At 31.5% G+C, this 21,223-nt stretch overlaps 2 protein-coding genes across 9 annotated transcripts; one reads left to right on the top strand and one right to left on the bottom strand.

The window, feature by feature from the left end:
• Positions 1-3,416: 3,416 nt before the first annotated feature.
• LOC121225310 (CCR4-NOT transcription complex subunit 9) lies at positions 3,417-11,949 on the top strand. Of its 3 annotated transcripts, none has more exons than XM_041109570.1 (9): positions 3,417-3,784; positions 5,459-5,530; positions 6,982-7,071; positions 7,665-7,707; positions 8,968-9,074; positions 9,932-10,027; positions 10,911-11,101; positions 11,205-11,274; positions 11,587-11,949. In XM_041109570.1, the coding sequence occupies exons 1-9, from the start codon at positions 3,599-3,601 to the stop codon at positions 11,695-11,697; spliced, it is 966 nt and encodes a 321-aa protein (XP_040965504.1). In that variant the 5' UTR covers positions 3,417-3,598; the 3' UTR covers positions 11,698-11,949. The 3 variants fall into 3 exon arrangements, with proteins under 3 accessions (XP_040965504.1, XP_040965503.1, XP_040965502.1); XM_041109569.1 differs by lacking the exon at positions 5,459-5,530 and adding an exon at positions 5,350-5,421 and having other exon boundaries at positions 3,437-3,784; XM_041109568.1 differs by having other exon boundaries at positions 3,514-3,784; positions 5,462-5,530.
• Positions 11,950-12,994: 1,045 nt separating this feature from the next.
• LOC107945332 (FT-interacting protein 3) lies at positions 12,995-16,291 on the bottom strand. 6 transcript variants are annotated; one of them, XM_016879300.2, is made up of 3 exons: positions 16,116-16,291; positions 15,682-15,706; positions 12,995-15,614 (listed from the first exon to the last, which is right to left on the bottom strand). In XM_016879300.2, the coding sequence occupies exon 3, from the start codon at positions 15,556-15,558 to the stop codon at positions 13,243-13,245; it is 2,316 nt and encodes a 771-aa protein (XP_016734789.2). In that variant the 5' UTR covers positions 15,559-15,614; positions 15,682-15,706; positions 16,116-16,291; the 3' UTR covers positions 12,995-13,242. The 6 variants fall into 6 exon arrangements, with proteins under 6 accessions (XP_016734789.2, XP_016734783.2, XP_040965501.1 ...); XM_016879294.2 differs by having other exon boundaries at positions 12,995-15,611; XM_041109567.1 differs by lacking the exon at positions 15,682-15,706 and having other exon boundaries at positions 16,072-16,291.
• Positions 16,292-21,223: the final 4,932 nt, after the last annotated feature.

The raw sequence follows: 21,223 nt of genomic DNA, 5'->3' as shown, positions 1-21,223 counted from the left end.
TGGCCCAAACAAAAATTCTAGAAAAAAATTAGTAGATAGATATATGAGTCTAGTTTCAGGAAAAATTTACGGAATTGGATTTCGAGTTTCGGAACTCGAGATATGAATTTTTAAGAAACTATGACGCAGTTGTACAGCTTGTCCGAATTTGTTTAAGTGCTCAAATAAGTTTAGTAATGCCTCGTGCTCGACTCCGGCGACGGTCTCGGGTAAGGGGGCATTACAACTAGTGCCCTCACATTTGGAATTGATACCAAATTTTTTTTTTACAGAAATTTGGTGCCCCATTGTAGGAGGCAGCACCAAAAAATAAAAAGAAAAAAACTTAGATTCGTGTCACCACTTATGAACCTGTAACCAAAATTTTTTTCTCTAGACATTTGATGCCTCTATTAAAGGAGGTGACACCAAAAAATAGTTTAAAAAAAATAAATTGCTCCAAGAATGCCCATGAAAATACAGTGTGAAAACACTCAGGTGTTACCTTAAAAAGTGGCGACACTAATTTTTTTTTTTTACAGATAATCATTGGTTTAATAATTGAATGATGATTGAATGGGACTTTAGATGTTGCCGCCTTGGAGAGTGTTGTCACCCAAACAAACTGTAGATTTTAGGTCATTTTTCCTAAATAATCTAATACCTAGGTCATTTTAATAAAATTTTAATATTATTGAGTTAGTTTTCTTTTTAAAAAAACCCTTCTTTTTCTTTTCTTTTTTTTTTTCATTTTCTTCCTTTTTATTTTTTACTTCATTTTCTTTTTCCTACTCTAGTTGTCCTGCTTCTACATCGCTGTTAGGCCACCATCCGGTCTCCTTCGGTGAGCTTTTCGACCAACGGCAACACCGAAGGTACAAATAGCGGTCCACATGGTGCCACGCAATTAGCTAGCGCCGCCATGATATTAAAAAACTAACGGCGTTAGAGAAAAGTATTAATTTAGTTGATAGAAAAACAATTCGAGTAACAATCTGAGAAAAAAATCTCTTAAATATCAATTTGAGAGAAGTTGACAAATTTAAATACTAATTTTATATTTAAGCAAAAAACAAAAACAAAAACAAAACTTAATTATCATATTTGTACTTCCTATCATTTCCCTAGACCCTGCTAGTAATAAAGATGTTCATTTCTTAAAATATCTCATATACATAGGTGAAAACAAAGAAATGGGTTAAATTTATCGTGACGGGAACAAAAGTAAGCAAAATTGTACGAAAAGGAAAAAGGAGTACGAAATAACCATAACGGATGCCTTAAATAGACATCAAGTGGTTGATATTATCCCTCCAAGACTAGAACTTCGTGTTTCATATGATGAATCTATCAAACTCAATCGACCATTAACAATTAATCCTAATGTTGGTGGATTTTTTTTTATTTTCTTTACTTTTTAAATGTTATTTATTTTCAATTAATAGACATTTATTATACATTAAACTAATCCTCATATAATTAAAAGATTTAATGAATGTTAGTTTTCAAAATCTAAATTCACTATTTAAATTTATTTCAATTAAATGGTGTTAATTTTAAACATTCCATTCTTAGTATTTTTATTGAAAATTTAGATGCCTATATACTTAAAAGTGCATATTATCTTTATGAATAATTAATTGTAGATTTTTTTTACTTATAAATTTTTTTTTAACATGATATTTAGAACTATTCATTATCCTTCCTCAACTTATGAATAGGAGGATAATGCGTTTCAGTACACTCAAATTCACGTCCTCCTATATTGATAACAATACTCATACCAATTTTTTATGTTATAGTTAAATTGTTTGGTAATAAGTTAATAGAAAATATTCGTGTTATTAATATGTATTTCATTTTATAGTATTTATTTTTAACATTTTTTTTTGCACTTGATTTGTTTGGAAAATAGTTTCAAGATAATATTTAATTAAACATATGTTTTAAAAAATTTACGATAAAGTTGAAATTTTATTTAGTTTAAAAACAATTTTATTAAGAAATATCAATTTTTAAAAGATATTTTAAAATATATCAATTTTTAAAAATATTTTTAAATATATAATTTATTTAAGGAATATGAGTTTGAAAATAAGATGTCTAAAATTTCGAATTATGTGCTAACAAAGTTTTATTTTGATTGACATCGGTATTATTATGAATGTAAAAAAGTATGGGTTCAAGCACGCTTAAGTGCGTTTATACTCTTATTTAAGGATTGAATGTGATTATAGGTAGTTATAGACATGATATCAGTTTGGTGAATATTTTTAATTAATTACAGTTAAATCTTAACTTGTTTTTGTCTTAATTTGTATGTATCATAATACACAACATTTTATTAGTTTTTTGAATTGGAAACTTCTTATCTGTGTTCTTTACACATTTTCACTGTATTCTATTAAAAATTGCATTGTACTAAAGTATCGGCTAAATTAGCTATCTATGATGTTATTTATCTTTAATTGCCTAAATAGGTCGTTTTTTTGAAAATTTAGAGAAATAGGTCGATTTTGGAGAGAGAGTATGAAATCGCGTCTAGCTAGACACGCTTTCTGCACAGTTGGCAAGAAAACACGTTCAACTAGATGAGCTTTTACACACTCTCTCTAAAATCGACCTATTTCTCTACATTTTAAAAAAAATGACCTATTTGACCAATTAAGAAAATGGTATATGCACAATTTCGCCCAAAATGTCACTAGATATATAATTTGTTTAAATAAATAGTTTAATATATATTTTTAGAATAGTAATTTTTTCAAAGTCTTAATCTATCTCAATATATCAATATCAATCAAATTAATTAATAAAAAAATTATAACAATTAATAATTTGTTATTACATTTACCATGCATATAAGTAACGTAGAATATCGTCTTTTAAATTGTTACAACAATAACGATATTGATCGATTTAAGACGCGAGTGGGTTAAATAATTCTTTTTTACTTAAGCTTAGAAAAATAAGGAAGGTCGAATTTCTTTGCTTTTTTGTTAGAAGATACCATCGTTATTTACTCTAATTTCAATTTAGAAGGAATTCTAAATTTTCGATTTAGTCTCGATTCGATTCTAAAGTGAAATTTGAGCCTCAAGGGCTCTCATAAATAACTTTATGAATAATATCCAACATGAATGTTAAATAATAATATGAGATATCTGTATTTATCTATTTATTCTGATAATACTCAATAATCCTGTTCTAACCACAGGTTACATAAATAAAATAAAATAAAAATATTTTTCACGAAATGATAGATAACTCTCGTCTACTTTACATTTTCGACATTATTTATAAAAAATAAAAATAATTAATTTAATATTTCAACCGTTTCTTCTAAAAATATAATTTTTTTATGAAAATATTATTTTAAAATTTCAATTCATGGACGGTTACTACTTACCATATAGGTAAAGAATCGACTGTGCATTGGGGGCAAATCTAATTTCACATATCCACGCGCATGTAAGGCACGTGGCACTAAATCCTTTTTTTTTTTAAATTTCTGAAACTCATTTTAAACGAAATTCATTCTCTTTATTTTTCTCTGCTATTGAAACGAGAGAATTCTACAGAAAGTGAAAAAGAAAGCGTTTTTTTTTCTCTGTAATTTATGCAAACGGGAAATCTGCCACAATCTCTCTCGATGAATTCGCCTTTTGGAGGACCGAGCGCGTCGAATCCAACTGCTGCCGGAGCTCCGGCGAATAAGGATCGGAAAATGGCAACGGCTGAGCATTTAGTTCTCGATCTCAGCAACCCTGATCTCCGAGAAAACGCTCTTCTGGAACTATCGAAGGTAATTTAATCAACCAAGTTTTCTATTTTTTTTAAGTATTTAAGTTGATAAATTGATGCTCATTGTTCGTAGTCTCTTTTGTATGGCTTTCATGAAGTAGGGTTTTGATTTAAAGAAAGTAGGTAAATTGGTGGATATTTGATTTTGATTTTGATTTTTTTATACTTTTAGTTTATGAGGAATCCGTAGGAACTATCTGTGAGAGTGTTTTTTTCTCCTTATATTTATGTGGATAGGTAGAGATAGTGCAGGATGAAATCCAGGAAATAACTCCTGTAAACGTGTTATGTCAAATTTTTTTTTTGTTAATTTATGGGTTTAGAGATGGTTATTTTCCTGAAAAAGAATAGAATTCATGAAAACGTGTAATGGCATATGGATAATGGGCGTTTATATGATTTTGGAAAATTAGTTATTGTAATTCTTTGGAAATTAATACTTGTGTGATAATGAGAGAGTTTTGTGTTCTGGAGAAGGACAATTAGATTATGATATTGCTCACCTGGGGGAAAAGACTACCTGAAAGCGGTTATTATTAGAAGTTTGGACTGAATTAAGAATATGTTGATTATAATCGATCTAGAGCCTTGAAATTTAAGAATCTTCTCGCTGATCTACACTATATCTCGCGTCTGAGAGCGGTTATTGTTAGAAGTTTGGATTGAATTAAGAGTATGTTAATTACGATCGATCTAGAGCCTTGAAATTTTAGAATCTTCTCACCAATCTACACAATATCTTGCATGGTATCAAATATTAGAAGAGGGTCGAATTACGAATGCGTTACTTATGTTCCTTCTAGAGCCTTGGAAATTTTAGAATCTTCTCACTAATCTACTCTTTATCTCAAATGGTATCAAGTTTTTTGAGTCTTGTTTTAAATGTGATCTTTGACATGATTCTTTATTCATATGAGTTATTTATAGCCTTTCAGTCTTGGTCTCTAGTGTCCTTTTTATGGTTGCATTGCATGTCATATGTTGAAGCTCCTTAAAGGTATAATGGCCCTAAAGGAGATTATATGTATTTTTCATTTGGTTCTTTTTTAGAATACCCCCCTCATGTCTATTTTTCTTATGGATAAAATGGGGTTGGAAACTGAAAACTGCATTGGCTCTTCGCTTTTCCCCTTTACATGTGATGCAATATCAATTTTCTCATGCAATGGCTTTGGTTTCATTTTAAAGCATTTAGCATTTCATTAAGCACATTTGCGTGCATTATCTTCATAATGATTTTGAATATTGAGGTTGAAATACTTGTCCTTTCCTGAGAGTAGCAAATTAGTCAACTAGTCAACTATTCAGTACAGTAAGTGATGTGGTGATATGGAAATATGGGTGGTTGATTGAAGTGAATTCATCATCTTTGAAAATAAAATATAAGGGTTCATTGTTATTTATAAAGGTCAAAAAGTAAGGTAAATAGCTCAGAATAATTCTTTCTTTGTGCACAGTTCTGCAACTTAATCTCTAATGTTCTTTCTCTATATGTGGTTATGTAATTTAGCTGTTCAGCATTTGTCTGTTACTACTATAAACTAGCGTCTACCTTTTTATTTTTAGAACAAGGAATTATTTCAAGATTTGGCTCCTTTCGTGTGGAATTCTTTTGGTACTATAGCTGCACTCATTCAGGTATGCCTAATAAACTTGTTTTTGTTTTTATTTTTAGAAGAGAGAATTATTTCAAGATTTGGCTCCATTGTTGTGGAATTCTTTTGGTACTATTGCTGCACTTTTACAGGTATGCTATTTATAGCTGGTACTTGGTAGTTCAAATTTACTCCCCTCTCTTCTCCCTATCCCATTTCCTTTCTTTCCATTTTTGTAATTTTCTTATTCACTGTCAAATGCCCGGAGGCTTGGTAGAGAACTTGGTAAGTTCATTTGATCACCTTTCTCCGATTGAGTTCTTGATGCTTTAATTGCGGTACACATCTATTAGCAAGTTGATATTTTTCATGTTTTGGATTGTGTAAGCTAGCACTGTAAGGTTGGACATGAACATTAATGAAAATGAAGATGGGCAGCTAGATATTATTTGAAGTTCCAAGTTAAATATATATATATACATTTCAAATCTAGAATATGAAAGATGTTATGTCAGTGTTGTTTGCTAGGTAACTTTCATGTGCGTCTTGGTTAAACATGCATTTCATTTTACCACATCTATTGATATTTGTTTGAGAGGCCTTTGCTTGTTTTAAGAGATTTTACTTTCTTCATTCTCTTAAGCATAAAACTAAGAGCTCCATTTTCAGTTGTTTGTAGCATGTGAAATTTTTATTGAGTGCAATTTCATTCTGATGCCCGTATTACTTTGCATATAATTTCATTTTAACTAAATTTGAAAAAATATTTTCTCCTTTTAGGACCTACACAAAAAGGAGGAGGATAGGAACAGGTAGAAAAAGTGGTTTTATTAATTGGAGATATAGTAGAAAGGATTATTACATTTTGGCTAGTGAGAAACTTCCTTAGCCGAATTTGGCAGTTTGGGGTGCCATACCTGTGTTGACATGATCCGACGTGGGATTCGGATCAGATCTGGTGAAAAGTGGACATGGCGGTGGGTGAGAACTGATAAGAGAGAAAAAAAGAAAAGAAAAAAAGAACTTTGATTTGCAAAGATGAGAGAGAAGAGATAGACATGGTAGAATGATGACGATGATAAAAGAGAAAAAAAACCGTTTCAAATAAATGAAAAAAAAAGGGTATAATAAATGCTATACCCTATATTTTAAGTTTACACACTTAGTTTGTCTTTTTAGGAGAGAGAATAATATATATAAATAAATGCCATGCACAGTTTACGGGGAAAGGTGGGAGTCTGATTTATTGGACACCTGTGTCCGACACCCGTGTCCCGAGTCCAGGTAACATAGGTGAGAAATGATTTATCGGAAAAAAATAATTTCAATTTTTTGCTTAAAGTCAATGGTATATCTGATTCAAATTGATCTTTTTAGTTTATTTTACACTTTTATCTTGCACTTGCAAAAGTTTTTAATCATTGAATGTTTTGTCAAAACGAGTGGATTCTTGTCATTTTGAGTCTAATGACCACTTCAGACATGCTCGATGCTTCTTACATATTCTTTAATTAATTGAGCTGCCAATTGGAGATCGAAATATTGTCATGGTTAGGGATTTGTTCTGTCTCAGTTCCCTAATGCTAAGTCATTTTACTTGCAGGAGATAGTTTCAATTTATCCTGTTCTCTCACCACCAAATCTGACTCCAGCTCAATCAAATCGAGTTTGTAATGCTCTTGCTCTGCTTCAGGTGATATCTTTTTGGCCTTTTCTACTGCTTCTCAGATTGAATTTCACTTGTCTAATGTTAACTCATTAATCATAAACCTAACGTTGTCTGAGTTTGTTTTACATTTTTTCTCTTGTTGAAGGGGGAAAAGATAAATTTTTGGTTATTGTTGTATCGGTCAATTAAAAGGCATTGCTAGTCAGCAAATAAAAAACCAAATCAAAGGTTGAACCGATAGGGCTGCCAGTTCCTAGTTCAATTGGTTCAACTGGCCTTTTCAATAAAGGAGGTTTAAAGATTAAATAAATGATTTTAATATTGAACAAGCATTAAATATAGTAGATTCCATAAAAGCATTTGGTTGGGTGTTCAATATAGAACTAAAAGGTAAAAGATACAAATGCCCGCCACATAAAAAAAGACATAAAAAAAAGACTAATGGAAAGCCTAAAACCCGGTTCAATCCTGTTTTCTAACTGGTTCACTTGAAACCCGGTTTATTTATACTTATTGGACCAATAAGCCTTCGGTTCTTGATTCAACCAATCCAACTGGCTAGTCCAATTTTTTGTTTATTTCTGCTAATGTGTGATGATTTGTCATCTTTCTTACAGTGTGTAGCTTCTCATCCAGACACAAGGATGTTATTCCTGAATGGTATGTTCTTATATGATGCTTAAAACATGTCCTGAAAATTTACTGATTTTACTTTGCATTGGTTTTTTTTTTCTATGCTTGAAGTTGCATTGAATATCAGACCATTTTGTGATCAATTATGGATAATACTTTAAATAGGCTAGTGATACTGTCAAAATGGAATTGCCTCTTAAGTACCAAGGCACTCTGTTGAGATTTCTTGTTGCTAAAAATCATAGAAGTTGAATATGCCTAGGGTAGGGAGAGAGAATACTGTTTGAGATTGCGGCATATTTTTTCCATCATAACATTTCTTTTCTTCAGAAAAATTATCCTATACACCAGCAATAGAGTTTTTAAACTTCACTGGGTTTAAATGGACATATTTATGAAAAGTAATAAATCATTTTCCGTATGGAGAACCTGTAACCACGCATATGGATGTTGTAATTTCACCTACAGCTTATAGAATACAATACTACTTTTAATGTAATTTTTCTTTTCAAATAAAATTGCGTTAAGTTAAATGCATCCCTATAGTTGTTATTTTCTAAAATTTTATTCGATAAATGCACTCGTGAGAAGACTACTGGAAAGTTTATATGGTAGCTCTGATTGGTAAATGTGAATAGATTGATATTTACATCTTATAACAATTGCCTTTATTTTCTACTTTTTGAGTGTTCCTGAGTAATTGTATATAATCAAAAGTCAAAGACTAAATATTGCCAAAATTTTAACTTCTCTTAATAACTTTTAGAATTGTGATACAAAAGTGACTTATAGTCTTTTATGTAGGGGTAAATCGTGAACTCAAATTTAATGGATTTTCTTAGTCTTTGAGCTTTTTAGAAGAGAAAATATTGACAGTGGAAGTAAATTGATTTCTTGTTCCTTTTTCTGAGGTTGTAATGGCAGAAAGCTTGAATCAGTGTTGGACATTTGTGTATTTGTCTTTTCTATGTAACTTTGAACTAAAGGTCCTTTCCTGTGTACGACTCCATGCACCTTGGCTATGTGTATAGTTTTTTGTAGAGGGTTACATGGTCTTGGGTGTTTCCACATTATCATTCGGTTGCTTGGTCATTTTGCTTGCTTGAGCCCTTTCTCTTTCCTTCTTAAATAATATCTCTGGAAAATTTGCAATGCTAATGCACTAATGAAGTTTTCTTTCTTGCTTCCTGTATTTATTTAACAAATTACAGATAGTCTTTTGATCACCTGTGTATAGTTGTATGTATTCTATTTGACGTCTCTCACTAATTATTTTTCTTTTTGTAGCTCATATACCCTTATATCTGTATCCTTTCCTTAATACGACCAGTAAGTCAAGGCCGTTTGAGTATTTGAGGCTTACTAGCTTAGGTGTCATTGGTGCCTTGGTGAAGGTAATTCATTCTTTTTCATTTAAGTTGATTGAGTTGACAGCAATGTGATTTTCATGGATTATGATGCCATTATATATTTGACTACAACATGCTAGGCTGAAGGAAATGCATAATCCAAGAGGTTTAAAAAGCAAAGCAGTATTCTATGACTATGATCATGAGGAGATTTGAAGTGGCCTTGTGTAAAATATATGATAAAACATAGAGAAGGACAAAGATATAGTTAATGCACTGCTATAAATAGAATGAGAGACTTTGCAATGCATGATCTGCTACAGTTGATTATAAACTTTAATGGCAGACTTTGGAAATGCATGGCCAAAATGACTTGCAATAATTTGTGTAAAGAACAAGCTTCCATGGCTCTCCTAAAATTCTCTTTGCAATTTGTTCCCTCATATGTTTCACTTGAACTCTGTAATCATAATCAGCTGGCCAGTAGGATCTATCCATTGCATGTTTTTTAGGAGCTAATTTAATGAACTAGGGAGTTTTTCCCTTATTATGTGCTGTTTCACATCTCTTTAGTGTAGAGGGCTGTGTTGTACCTCCGTTATTTTCTTGTTAGTTACTAGTTAGTAGTTTTGTTCCACTCGGAAAATGTAAAAATTGATGTATGTTGTTTTTCGTCCTCTCTTTTTTTTAGTCCCGTGGATCTGAGACCATGCAATAGATGCTCTGTATGTTGGGTTTTGTTCAATATAAAATGTTTGCTTCTTGCAACACATAGTGTGGAGAAAAGATACTATAGCAGCCAATTTCAAACCAAACTAGCAATGATCTCTCTGTTATTATTCATTGTTGTCTGCATAATGATTCTAACAATACTTATAAAATGAGCTTTCTTTCTTTTGCAGGTTGATGATACTGAAGTTATCAGCTTCCTCCTGTCCACTGAGATAATCCCATTATGTCTGCGCACAATGGAGATGGGCAGTGAACTGTCGAAAACAGTTGAGTTTATTGATTTTATAACTTTGCTTTACCGGTTGTCCTAAATTATCTTCTTTTTCTGTTTCCCTACATATTCCATCTGAAATATGTTTTTTAATCTAGTAGCAAAATTAGGAAGAATCGTGTAATTACCAACATGTGTTTGGAGGTGCCCATGGCTGCCCAGGCCTGCAAATACATGCATGTTTAAAATTTTTTTTGGCAGACTTGAACACTCACTTCCATAACAATGCCAAGAATATCATCAGCTAATGTTTATTGATTATTAGATATTCAGTAACATCATTTATGTTTTTATCATAAGCTTTATGCCAAATGGGACTCAATGGATGGGCTTGTGTATCAAATTTTAAGCTCTATTTGAACTTGGATTTGAGAATTTTTCGTGAACTTGGTATTGTATTTGTATTTAGGTTTAGGCTTTTTAGCTTTGTAGAACCGGTTGGTCTGGAATTTTGGTGGCCATTTGGGTCAGCTTGGCTTTTGCTATTGGATGCAGAATGTTGTCGAGCATGACTAGTATAAAAGGGCATGTTCTCATTCTGTTGAGTCTGAGGCATGTGTCAACCAATAAGTGCGGTGATGTGATCACTGATTTGCTGAACGTCCATTCTTATCCCCGCCCATTTTGTATAGAGATTATTGTAGCATCATGTTTTACTTGAGCTATAGTATTATGTTATGGCACAGGGCTGCATAGGAGGCATCCACTTTTGGAGAACAATGAAATATCTGAACTTAGTGTGAACATGATAGCTGTTGTACCTCAACTGTTACAGTTAATTCTATCATATTAATTTTTGATAAGCTGTATCCAGGATTCATCGCATTATGCATAATATCGTTGCTTTTTTTATGTGACAAATGATTGTTTGATGGCAGGTTGCTACCTTTATAGTTCAGAAGATTCTACTAGATGATGTTGGCTTGGACTATATTTGCACCACTGCAGAGCGGTTTTTTGCAGTTGGTCGAGTTCTGGGTAATATGGTTGCAGCACTTGCTGAGCAGCCCTCTTCGCGACTACTGAAACATATTATTCGATGTTATCTTCGTTTGTCAGATAACCCAAGGTTTGTGATGGATCATCATGAGCTCACTTGTCATTTTTTGGCTCTAAGCTCGCGTTCTTTTGCATAAAATTTGACATTATTCGGGTTTTCCATCATAATACAGGGCTTGTGATGCATTAAGAAGTTGCCTTCCGGATATGCTACGAGATGCCACCTTTAGCAGTTGTCTTCGTGTAAGTACTGCATGTTACTTTGTATTTAGTCTATTCTGTATGCAAATTCATTTATCATCATATTTAGCCCGTAATCAACCAGAACGGAGACCAGAATCATATCCACTGACTTGTTGATTTAGATAAAAAGGCTTGATTGAGTCTGAATGAGTTGTTCTCATCGGTGACTTCTGGTTGCTGGCCATTATTACGATGAACTGATGTCTGTACATGTTTTCTGTACCTGGAAAAGAAATTTATCCAATCTCGACAGAGAAATCCGAGTTATATCAGTCACTTTCTTTTTCTCATCCACTTTTTTCATGCTTCTAGGAGGATCAAACCACTAGGAGATGGCTGCAGCAGTTGCTTCACAATGTTGGAGTGAATCGAGTGCCAACGCTTCAGGCCGGTGCAGGATTCGATCACATGCTGGTTAACTGAAAATCGTTTGATTTTCTTTCGTTCATTCAAAACTGGTTTCATCTGGCATGGCCATGGAGAAATTCTTCATGGTTTTCATCTAAACTATTATTATCTTTTGGTATTTTAATTTAATTAGTAGTTGTAATTAGTGATTTGCTGTTTGCCCATAGTAGTACAGGATAGACTTAAGCCTAAGGACTAAGTTCAAGGATCTCAGTGTTGTTTTATACATTTATTTAGCTAGTTTTTAAATGCATAATTAAATATTAATGAGGCTGTTCATCTCCCCTTATTTGTATTGGTGATCTATTATTTGGTTAAAATTTTTCGTTAGCCCTTCTACTCTTTCTTAAATTTGGAATTTAGTCCCTGTACTTATATTTTTAGGAATTTAGCCTCTACTTTTTAGGTTTAAAAATACATGTCCAATTGTTAACAAAAAAAAGTGTTAACAATGCCGACAATTGGACTTAAATTTCAAAATCTAAAAATAAAGGGACACAATTTTAAATTTGTGAAGAGTGCAGGACTTACGGAACATTTTAACCTTGTTATTTTAATTTTTCTTCAGGTCCTAATCAAGGAATGATTAGGTGAATTCCTTTAGATTCTTATTTATAAGCCATATTGACCAAATATGGATATCATATCGTGTCAAAGCTTGACTTGTATTATCACCTTCCTATTTGGGTGTAGTCTCCTTTACTATGTCCCTAATCCCTAATGGTAGTCAATACGGTACTGATATTGATTTTAAGATTAAATGAATTTTTACTCGTGTTATATCGGTAATTGTATTGTCTCGAAAGTTATTTATCTGCATTTATTGGTGCAAAATTTTTATTTTAAAAAAGACTCAATTCTTAGTTTTGAAGATATGTGCTTACGAAGTCGTCGTATGTAAAGTTAGATTATATTTTATCTTCTCTATTTAGAAAATGAGCAAATTAATCTCTGTTAAAGATTATATATATGTTTACTGTTAAAAATTAATCCTCTGTTATGCCAACAAAAATTTTGACTGAAAAGATTAAGTATAGGATTTACATGATATTTTTACCTATATTTGAACTATATTTGCACGACAAATTTATTAAACTCTTTTAAGATTTGTCAATTTAGTTTATGCTAACTGTTAAACTTTCTATGTCTAGATAGAAAAATTGATTATATTGTTCAGATTTTGATTAAATTAAGAAGTGAGCCCAATCAAAGCCCTAATAAGGGATAATTGCTTTTAAATCTACAAGATTTAAATTCGAGACTTTATTTAAAAGTTATCAAACTACTCATTACTCGGTTTAGGATTCATATGTGAAATAAAAAAGAGAGATGGAATTATGGTAAAAACTGAAAATAGAAAATTGGCAACATAGTGCTAACAGATTGTCTGAAAAAAAAGAAAAACATAAAATAAAGGGCTACAGTTAGCATGAAATTTACTAAACAAGTCGAAAATTACACACATTACATAATTTATAACAAAAACCATGAATTTCCCACCAACTCCATAGCTCCGATTGCCGCGAACATCGGAAAACATATAATGGCTGCTTGGGGTGCTCATAACATGCTGTCTGATCTTGCAGGCAACCTCCTAAAGAAGTTAAGAGGTGTCGATGGAAGCTTGTGACGGAACCTCGGGTGTCGTAAAATGTAAATTCCTGCAAGAAGAGCAACGACTTGGAATGGCGTAACGTAAAGAACCAAGGCAGCGATCAAACAGAATGTCACAAATAATGTGGTTGCTCTCGGGTCTCTCCAGCTTAGCAAGGACTGAAATCGTTCCCCTTGAGTTGCGAGGTCACCGATCACAGTTTGAACTCTCCCAGCTATACTTCTTAAACGATCGTACCTCATCCGTACGATATCGGAAGGTCGAGAAGTTGGGAAAGTATCGAACTCTTCGTCTAGTTCATCAGGATGAGCTGCATCAGCATGTGAAAGCCGAGTATCCATATGAGGAGGGTGTCGTGGTCTCCACCGATAGTTCCATATTCCAATTAAGAAAAGGTAAAGAAAGATTGTTGGAAGTATCAGCTCGGGATAAAGGACTAAGATGATAAAAAGGATATGGATTAAAATCGTCGTAAGCGGGTTTCTCCAGTTACAGATTTGATCGAACCATTTTCCGACAGCAATTAATCCACTTAAAACACCCATGATTCGGAAAAAATTAGCTTTACTTCTCCTCATACTCCACATATGCGAATCGACATCGAGCATGTACTCGACAACTTCTTTCCTCAACGGTGGCTCGGCTCGACTGAGTCTCGTTGAAACAATCTGCATAGCTTGATGCCTTAAAACATCGAGTTGAATCACCGATAATGGATGAATGTAATGCATTTTTGGTAGTAACGGATGCGAGTACATATGCAACATGTTAATCAAACTCGAACAAGTGAATCTCAATGCCAATTGGATTTCGCCCGTTTTTTTCACGCCTGATGGATGCAGCACAAGTAAAGGATACGAGTGTGTATACACCCTATCAGCTTCAAGCGTAGAAAGCCGAATTCGTACCTTTCCGATTCTCGCGTCTCTAGCCCCTCCGGCTCCTCCATGTACATGTCCGTTATCGAAAACACCCACTGTGATAACAGTACAGGTATCGAAAACCTCCCAAGTGTATTGCTCGTTCCACCTTGGCATAAAGTTATCGACAATCGTCCTCGTCCGGATCCATTTCTGCCCATACTTAGCTACACAATAAGCATCCGTAGTTCCTCGTCCATCTTTTGTTTTCATTGGCATAAGTCCATGAGCACTTAAAATACCGAGTTCCAAAATCCCGATACTAGGTCTCCATAACTGTTTAGCTGTCGGCCTAAGATCACTACTATAATGAGTCGATTCATCCAAAACATGATATCCACCTTCTAAACAAATCCTCAAATGAATCCTACTAGCAAATTTAATCTCTTTTTTCTCTCCATCGACAATCACATGTTTCTCGAGATTAAGCCATTGACTATTCACCGGTCTATGGTCCAACCTTCGCTGCACGATATGTAAAGGAATCACACATTTCCCCAACGTTTCGTCTTTGTTCCCCCCGACCCTATCTTCAACACTTAGCACCAACGGCTCTTCAAACGGCTCGGCAACCACAAACATTAAGTCCTCATTCCACATCGGATTAATAGTCTTACTTTGAGATATCCGAGTCCTCAAAGCTTGATTTCCGAGCATTGCTTTCACGAAAACCTCGGGGAACCGGCTTTTGTCATTAGGTACCAAATCTTGAGCTTTGATCACATTCACTCTCACATACCAAAGCTTAGGCGAAAGATAAACTTTCGACCGGATACTCGCAACAGCATCCGGACCAACCGATGCAGCATCCGAGTGCCAAGCCTCAGGAAATGCTTCGTCGGCTTGTGTCCCCATCCAAACAGCAAGCATTAACTCTCCTTTAGCTTTATCCCCCTTCCGATCCTCCAACCGATACCATTGCGGTGCCAACGGACTATCTGGTGGAATTCTTTTCGGAATCTCATTAAGATCGAACAATGCCCTCCCGATTAAATCATCGGCCACCACATCTTTATCTTTCACATATACTTCTAAAACCGAAGCTTGAATCCGTTCTTTCGAGAACGCAAACACTTGATTCCATTCGGGATTGTTCTTCTTCTCGAAATGCTTAGTAACTCCTTTATAGTTCCCTAGCTTAACTTCAACATAAGGATCACAGCCACCAGTTACATCTTTCCCCGGTAAATCTTTCGCCTTTACCACACGAACGTAAAGGTATTGCATTTGCTCCACCAGATCATACGTGCTCGATAGCTTATCGCCCGTCACAGCTCCGGCACCGATCTTCGGTGAAGTCTCCTTCAAAGCGAAATCTATAGACTGTGGTGGCTTCTGCATCTTAATAATCAAAAACAGTACTAAACAGCACACAAGACAGATTCAGCAATTTCCTGCTACAAATAATACAAATATATTAGCTAAAAAATAATTTAAAAAAAAATGGGTTTTAAAGATTATTACTTGTGAGAAAGCTTTGAACTTGAAACTGCAAAAATCAAAGAGCAATCAACAATGGTCTAAGTTTCAATGAGCTGTCATTAATTATTATTAGTAAAAAAGAGCATTTAATGTCATTTTTTCTTTAAAAAAAAGGCAAAAACTTGAAGATTCCTTAAACAAAAAGTAAGTTTTTTTTTCTCAGCTACCAAAAAACAACATTAAAAACAGCAAAAAAAAAAAAGAGAGAGAGAGAGACAATGATTCAATAAATGTAAGAAAAAACAGATCTAAAACAAGAAAATAGCTAACCTAAACAAAGAAAATTGAAAAAAAAAAGTATAATATTTAAGCATGCATTATTGATATTATTACACTAAAAAGCTTAAACCAACCCCACAAATAAAATCTTACCATTTTTTTTTTTGTAAGAAAAATGAGGAAAATAAAAATTGTACCTTTGTAGGAATGTAAGAAAAAGAATGAAACTTTGATGAAGAATGGAAAAGAAATTATAAATATTTTTTGAAGTAAAAGGGAGTGTGAAGATTAGGAATGGGGACGTGTGAGTTGTGACACTGAAAGATCTGTTTTTTAAAAACAGATAAAGAAGAAAGACTGAATCTACTACTGGGTACCAACCAAACCGACCTTTTTTTTTTTTTTTTACTTTTCAATGTTTATTTATTTATTTATACTTTTTATTTTAACATGAATGATAGTTGTATAATTTGTTTTCTTCTTGTTGTTGAAATCTAAAACTTAAATTAAAAGTAAAATCAATATCAAATTTTGTTGTCATAACTTTTAAGTTATTAAGTTTAATTTATCGTAAATTATTTAATGACATTTCAAGTAATTTTTTTCATGATGATGATACATAATTTTGGTAATCTTTTTTCCTTAACCTCAAATTTTAAACCCAAAACCTCAAATCTCGAACTCGAACTTTGAACTGAAATCGGGTTCGGGGTTCATGTTTCTCAAAAGTACTTTTTGACAACAATACTAAACACTTTCAAAAGTATTGCTAAATTAGCCTCAAGTTTAATTTACTAGAAATTATTAAATAACATTTCAGTAATTTTTTTCATGATATTAATACATATTTTTGGTATTTTTTCCCTAAACTTCAAACCCTAAATCTAAAACCTCAAACTTGAACCCAAACTTTGAACCCAGATCGAATTCAAGGTAAAGGAATTACCAAAATTATATATTAATGACATGAAAAAGTTACTAAAATATCATTAAATAATTAAAACTGTACCATAGATAATGCGGTGAGGAGGATTCATAAAATGATTTCTGTTAATGCACTTATTATTTGAATTTTAAAATTTTCAATTCTGATTTAATTAAAATTGATTGCTTAAATTATGTTATTACCCCTAAACTTTGTGTAAATTTGTAAATTAAGTGTTGCTTATATTGTTTTTCATTTTTTTGTATAATTACCATTTAAAATTAGTTTTGTTTGGATCGAAGTGGTATTCAGGTAAAATCATTCTAATAATAATAACTCTAAGATTCGAATTTGGTTCAAATGTCTAGCTTCTTCCAACCCATTATTAGTTATTTCTTCAATTTATATATTTATATTTTTTAAATTTTTTAACCTAAATCAACAATCATTAAAAATTCACGAACTGAACTTTTTGCGAGTAACGTGCAAAAAATAATAAATTAACATATAAATATGCATGTAATTTATAGTATGAAATTTTAAAAATAGCATAACTTAATAAATTTATAAAATTAATAATTTATATTAAGTATAAAAATTAAAAAAAGGGAAATGACACGTGGGAAGGGTGGGGTTGGTTAGGAGCACATGCGTGGGGAAGAGTTGTTTTGTTTGTTTGCTGGAATGTGGGGTTGTCCCTCTGACTCCATGTTTGGAGTTTGCCTAATTTCATTTTCTCTTGGGTGACGATAAAACCCCCTTTTTTAATAAATAAATAAATTTCTTGATTTTCTCGCGATATCAACGAGTTACAATGCATAGTCCTCTCCGATAATAATCTAAATATACGTTACACATTTTCTTTTGCAAGCAATCGGTTGGATAAATTTGTCCAGAGTCGAGTTGTCTGAAAAGTGATACTTGAATAAAAATATAAATTTAAAAAATAGGTTTAGATAAAAAAAATAAGATTCATTTCTAAATGAGTTGAGCTTCGAGTAAGTTTTTTCTACTCCGAACTCGGCTCGGCCCAAATTTGAAAAAAAGAAAAGAAACTGTTTTTTATTGTTTTTTCATTGTTTTCGTATCATGTCACTGCTACATTACTACTATTTTGTTATTGTATAATTCTTATTTTATTATTAATTTTGTTACTATTTTAGAGATGTTTGTTTGTTAAGTTACACTTATCTTAATATTTTTTAAGTATTTTTTTTTCCATTTGTTCAAAAACATTTATTTTAAAATTTTTAGTGTATTCTTAAAACTTTATTTTTATATAAAAAAATAGTATAAAAATTTTTAATATGGGTGGGCCGGGCTCAAGTTTTAGCATTTTTATTCTGGCCGAGCTTGGGTAAAATTTTAGCCCATTTTTCAGGTCAGACCCGAGCCTAGAAAATAGGCCTACAATTTTTACTTGGCTTGGTCCATAGACAACTCTACTATTGGAGAAGGGGGTTGGTTTGTAAACAGAAAAAATTTGATGGGGACTTTTACTTTTTATATGTTAGATTGAAGAGAAATTTAATTATTTTTACTAAAATTTTTATCTATTTTTACTGTTAAAAGTTGATGTGATTAATGGAATAATAAAAAACTTACACATGATGTGCTACGTGTACCTTATGCTGATGTATAAAGAACAATTGTTTATCGATAGAAATTAATGAAATTTTTAACTATAAAAATTAATTTACTTATCTTTTAAATAAAAAAACAAAATACAATGGACTCCATAGCACAAACATAAATTAAACTCTGAGCTTTATGCTAATCTTGACATTAAGCTTGGCCAAATTTTTTTAGTTATTAGTGATTTTTCTTTTACTAAAATCAAAATAAATATTTAAAATATATAATAAATTTAGTTGTTATTTTATTAATGGAAGACGTCAATTCAAGAAAAAATATTATACAATTGTAAAATAAATGTGAAAAATTTTTATCTCAATTTTTAAAGTTATGGAACAAAATTCAATGTAGGATTAAAGATTAAAATACATATGTTACTTATGTTAATTTTTTTTCTTCTCGTTTTTATTTTCTCCATTCAAACTCATCCCAACAACAGCAATTGTTTTACGGAGTTTCACTTAAAAAAATATTTAACCATTTACTAATGTTTTTAACATTTTATTAATGTTTCCAAAGATTTACTATTGAGAATTCATCTTTTTCGATGGCGGAGTCAGGGGTTGACAGGAGCCCGGTTTTCTTAAAACAAATTTTTTTTATTTAGACTTTTTAAATTTATAAAATTTTAAATTAATAAGGATAAATTTATATTTTAATTTTTTAAAAATAATAAAAATATAATTTAATCTTTTTAAAAATTATAGAAAATATTTAATTCCCGCTCAGAAAATTTTCTGACTCCACCACTTATCTTCTCTATATCAAATTTTTTTTTTCTCAAAGCTGTTGCAACACCAACTAAAAGTGGAGAAAAAAAATTTTATCTCAAACTTTTGAACCCAAACTCCGCTGTACTGAGAAGAAAACCCAAGAATCAAGAAAATCGAAATCTGGATTATTTTAACATTAACTCAAAATTAATGTACCAAAATGAAATTGTTTGACATTGGCTTTCATTTTGATATTTACAGTATTAGTTTCAGTAAAGCCTTTCAACAATAATTGATAGAAGAGATGACGATGAAGAAGAAGAAGAAGAAGAAGAAGAAAGCAAAAGAAATTTCAGATCTTCAACAAGATCCAAGTCAAGTAAAGAACAGAGACGCTAATCTAATCAATCGTCGACTGAAAAACTTGACCATTCCGGTAATGTCGTCTTTTAAGAACGAGGGTGTCTCAAACACAACTCCGGTGAGGTTTGGGTCAAGGTTTGATGTATCAAGGAAAGTTCAGTGTGCAGGCATGGTGTTGTAGATTTGCTGCTACTTCCAAGAAAATAACTGCTTTAATCAATGCTAGCACCACATTCATGATTTTTGTGAGGCAAAAGTGGAGATTCTCAATCAACATGAATGCACTGTACTACTCTCTTAGTCAGCAATACTTGGTAGGTTTTTAATTATTTTAATATTTATCCGGTTACAGGTGATGAGGTAAAAAAGGTCTGTACAATAATTTCTCACATTAAACGATTTTTGAACACTCACTTATTTCAGTATTGCTCGCAAAATAATTTTATTAAATAATATATTTAAATGAATTGCTTCTTTTATCCACATATTAACTTAGTATTGTGAGGACGTTTCTTTACTCCACAAATATTATTGAAAAAGTATTAAGTTTTTCATTTATTTTTATTTATTTATTTATTTATTATATTTTATAAGACACATGCTATTTTCTTCACCCACATGTGGCATATAAAAAATGCCACATAGGAAGAATTTTTTTTAATTTAATAAGATTATTATCCTCTATAGTAAAATAATAATACAATTTTTTAAAAAAAATACTTCACATTATCTTAAACCAGTAGAATTTTTTTAATTAGTGATAAATAAAGTAATTATGTTAATTTAATATCTAATTTAATTTGGAATTTTTAAAATTTTTAAATGATTCACTCAAAAAGACTATACAGGATTCATAACAAACCCCTAAATACTATAATTGATAATATTTAAAAAATAATTATTAATATACGTGCATATTCAAGAAAGTTTTTTATACGATTTTGAACTTTAAATTAAAAATTTATAGATTTTTTAATTTTAAAAAAATGATATACCACTCTATTTCCTAAATGAGGAATAAAAAATTAGATAATAAAAGAGAGAATAAAAATTAAATTATTAATTTCCTATTTTCAACTTTCTTTCACTAAATACTTTTTTAATTTATTTCAAGTAACCTTATTTAGCAAAAATATCTAAAACCATGAAGTATTGGATGCAATAGTAAAACACATTACACTCTCAAGAACAAACACAAGTTTAAACCTTGAAAACGACATTGTTGGAAAAACCAACCACATCCCAAAAAGATTGGTCTATTAGTCTTCATGGACCATAAAATAAATACGATCATAAATACTTAAAAAATAATAATAGAAAATATCACTTTTTTATGACATCAAGGCTAATAATGTAAATTCACACTCAACACAAGTATTTAGTTTATTTGTAGGGATACCCGAAAAGATTAGCCTTCATGGATAGTAAAATAAATATGATCATAAATACTTAAAAAAATAATAATAGAAAATATCACTTTTTTATGATATCAAGGCTAATCATGTAAATTCACACCCAACACAAGTATCTAGTTTTATCTGTAGGGATACCCAAAAAATTTAGTCTTCATGGATCATAAAATAAATATGGTCATAAATACTTTAATATTAATAATAATAGAAAATATCACTTTTTTATTATCAAGGCTAATAATGTAAATTCACACTCA

This window comes from Gossypium hirsutum, chromosome D13 (assembly GCF_007990345.1).
Source record: "Gossypium hirsutum isolate 1008001.06 chromosome D13, Gossypium_hirsutum_v2.1, whole genome shotgun sequence".
NCBI lineage: Eukaryota > Viridiplantae > Streptophyta > Magnoliopsida > Malvales > Malvaceae > Gossypium > Gossypium hirsutum.
Note: the sequence above shows the minus strand (reverse complement) of the source record. Positions and strands in the feature narration are given on the sequence as shown.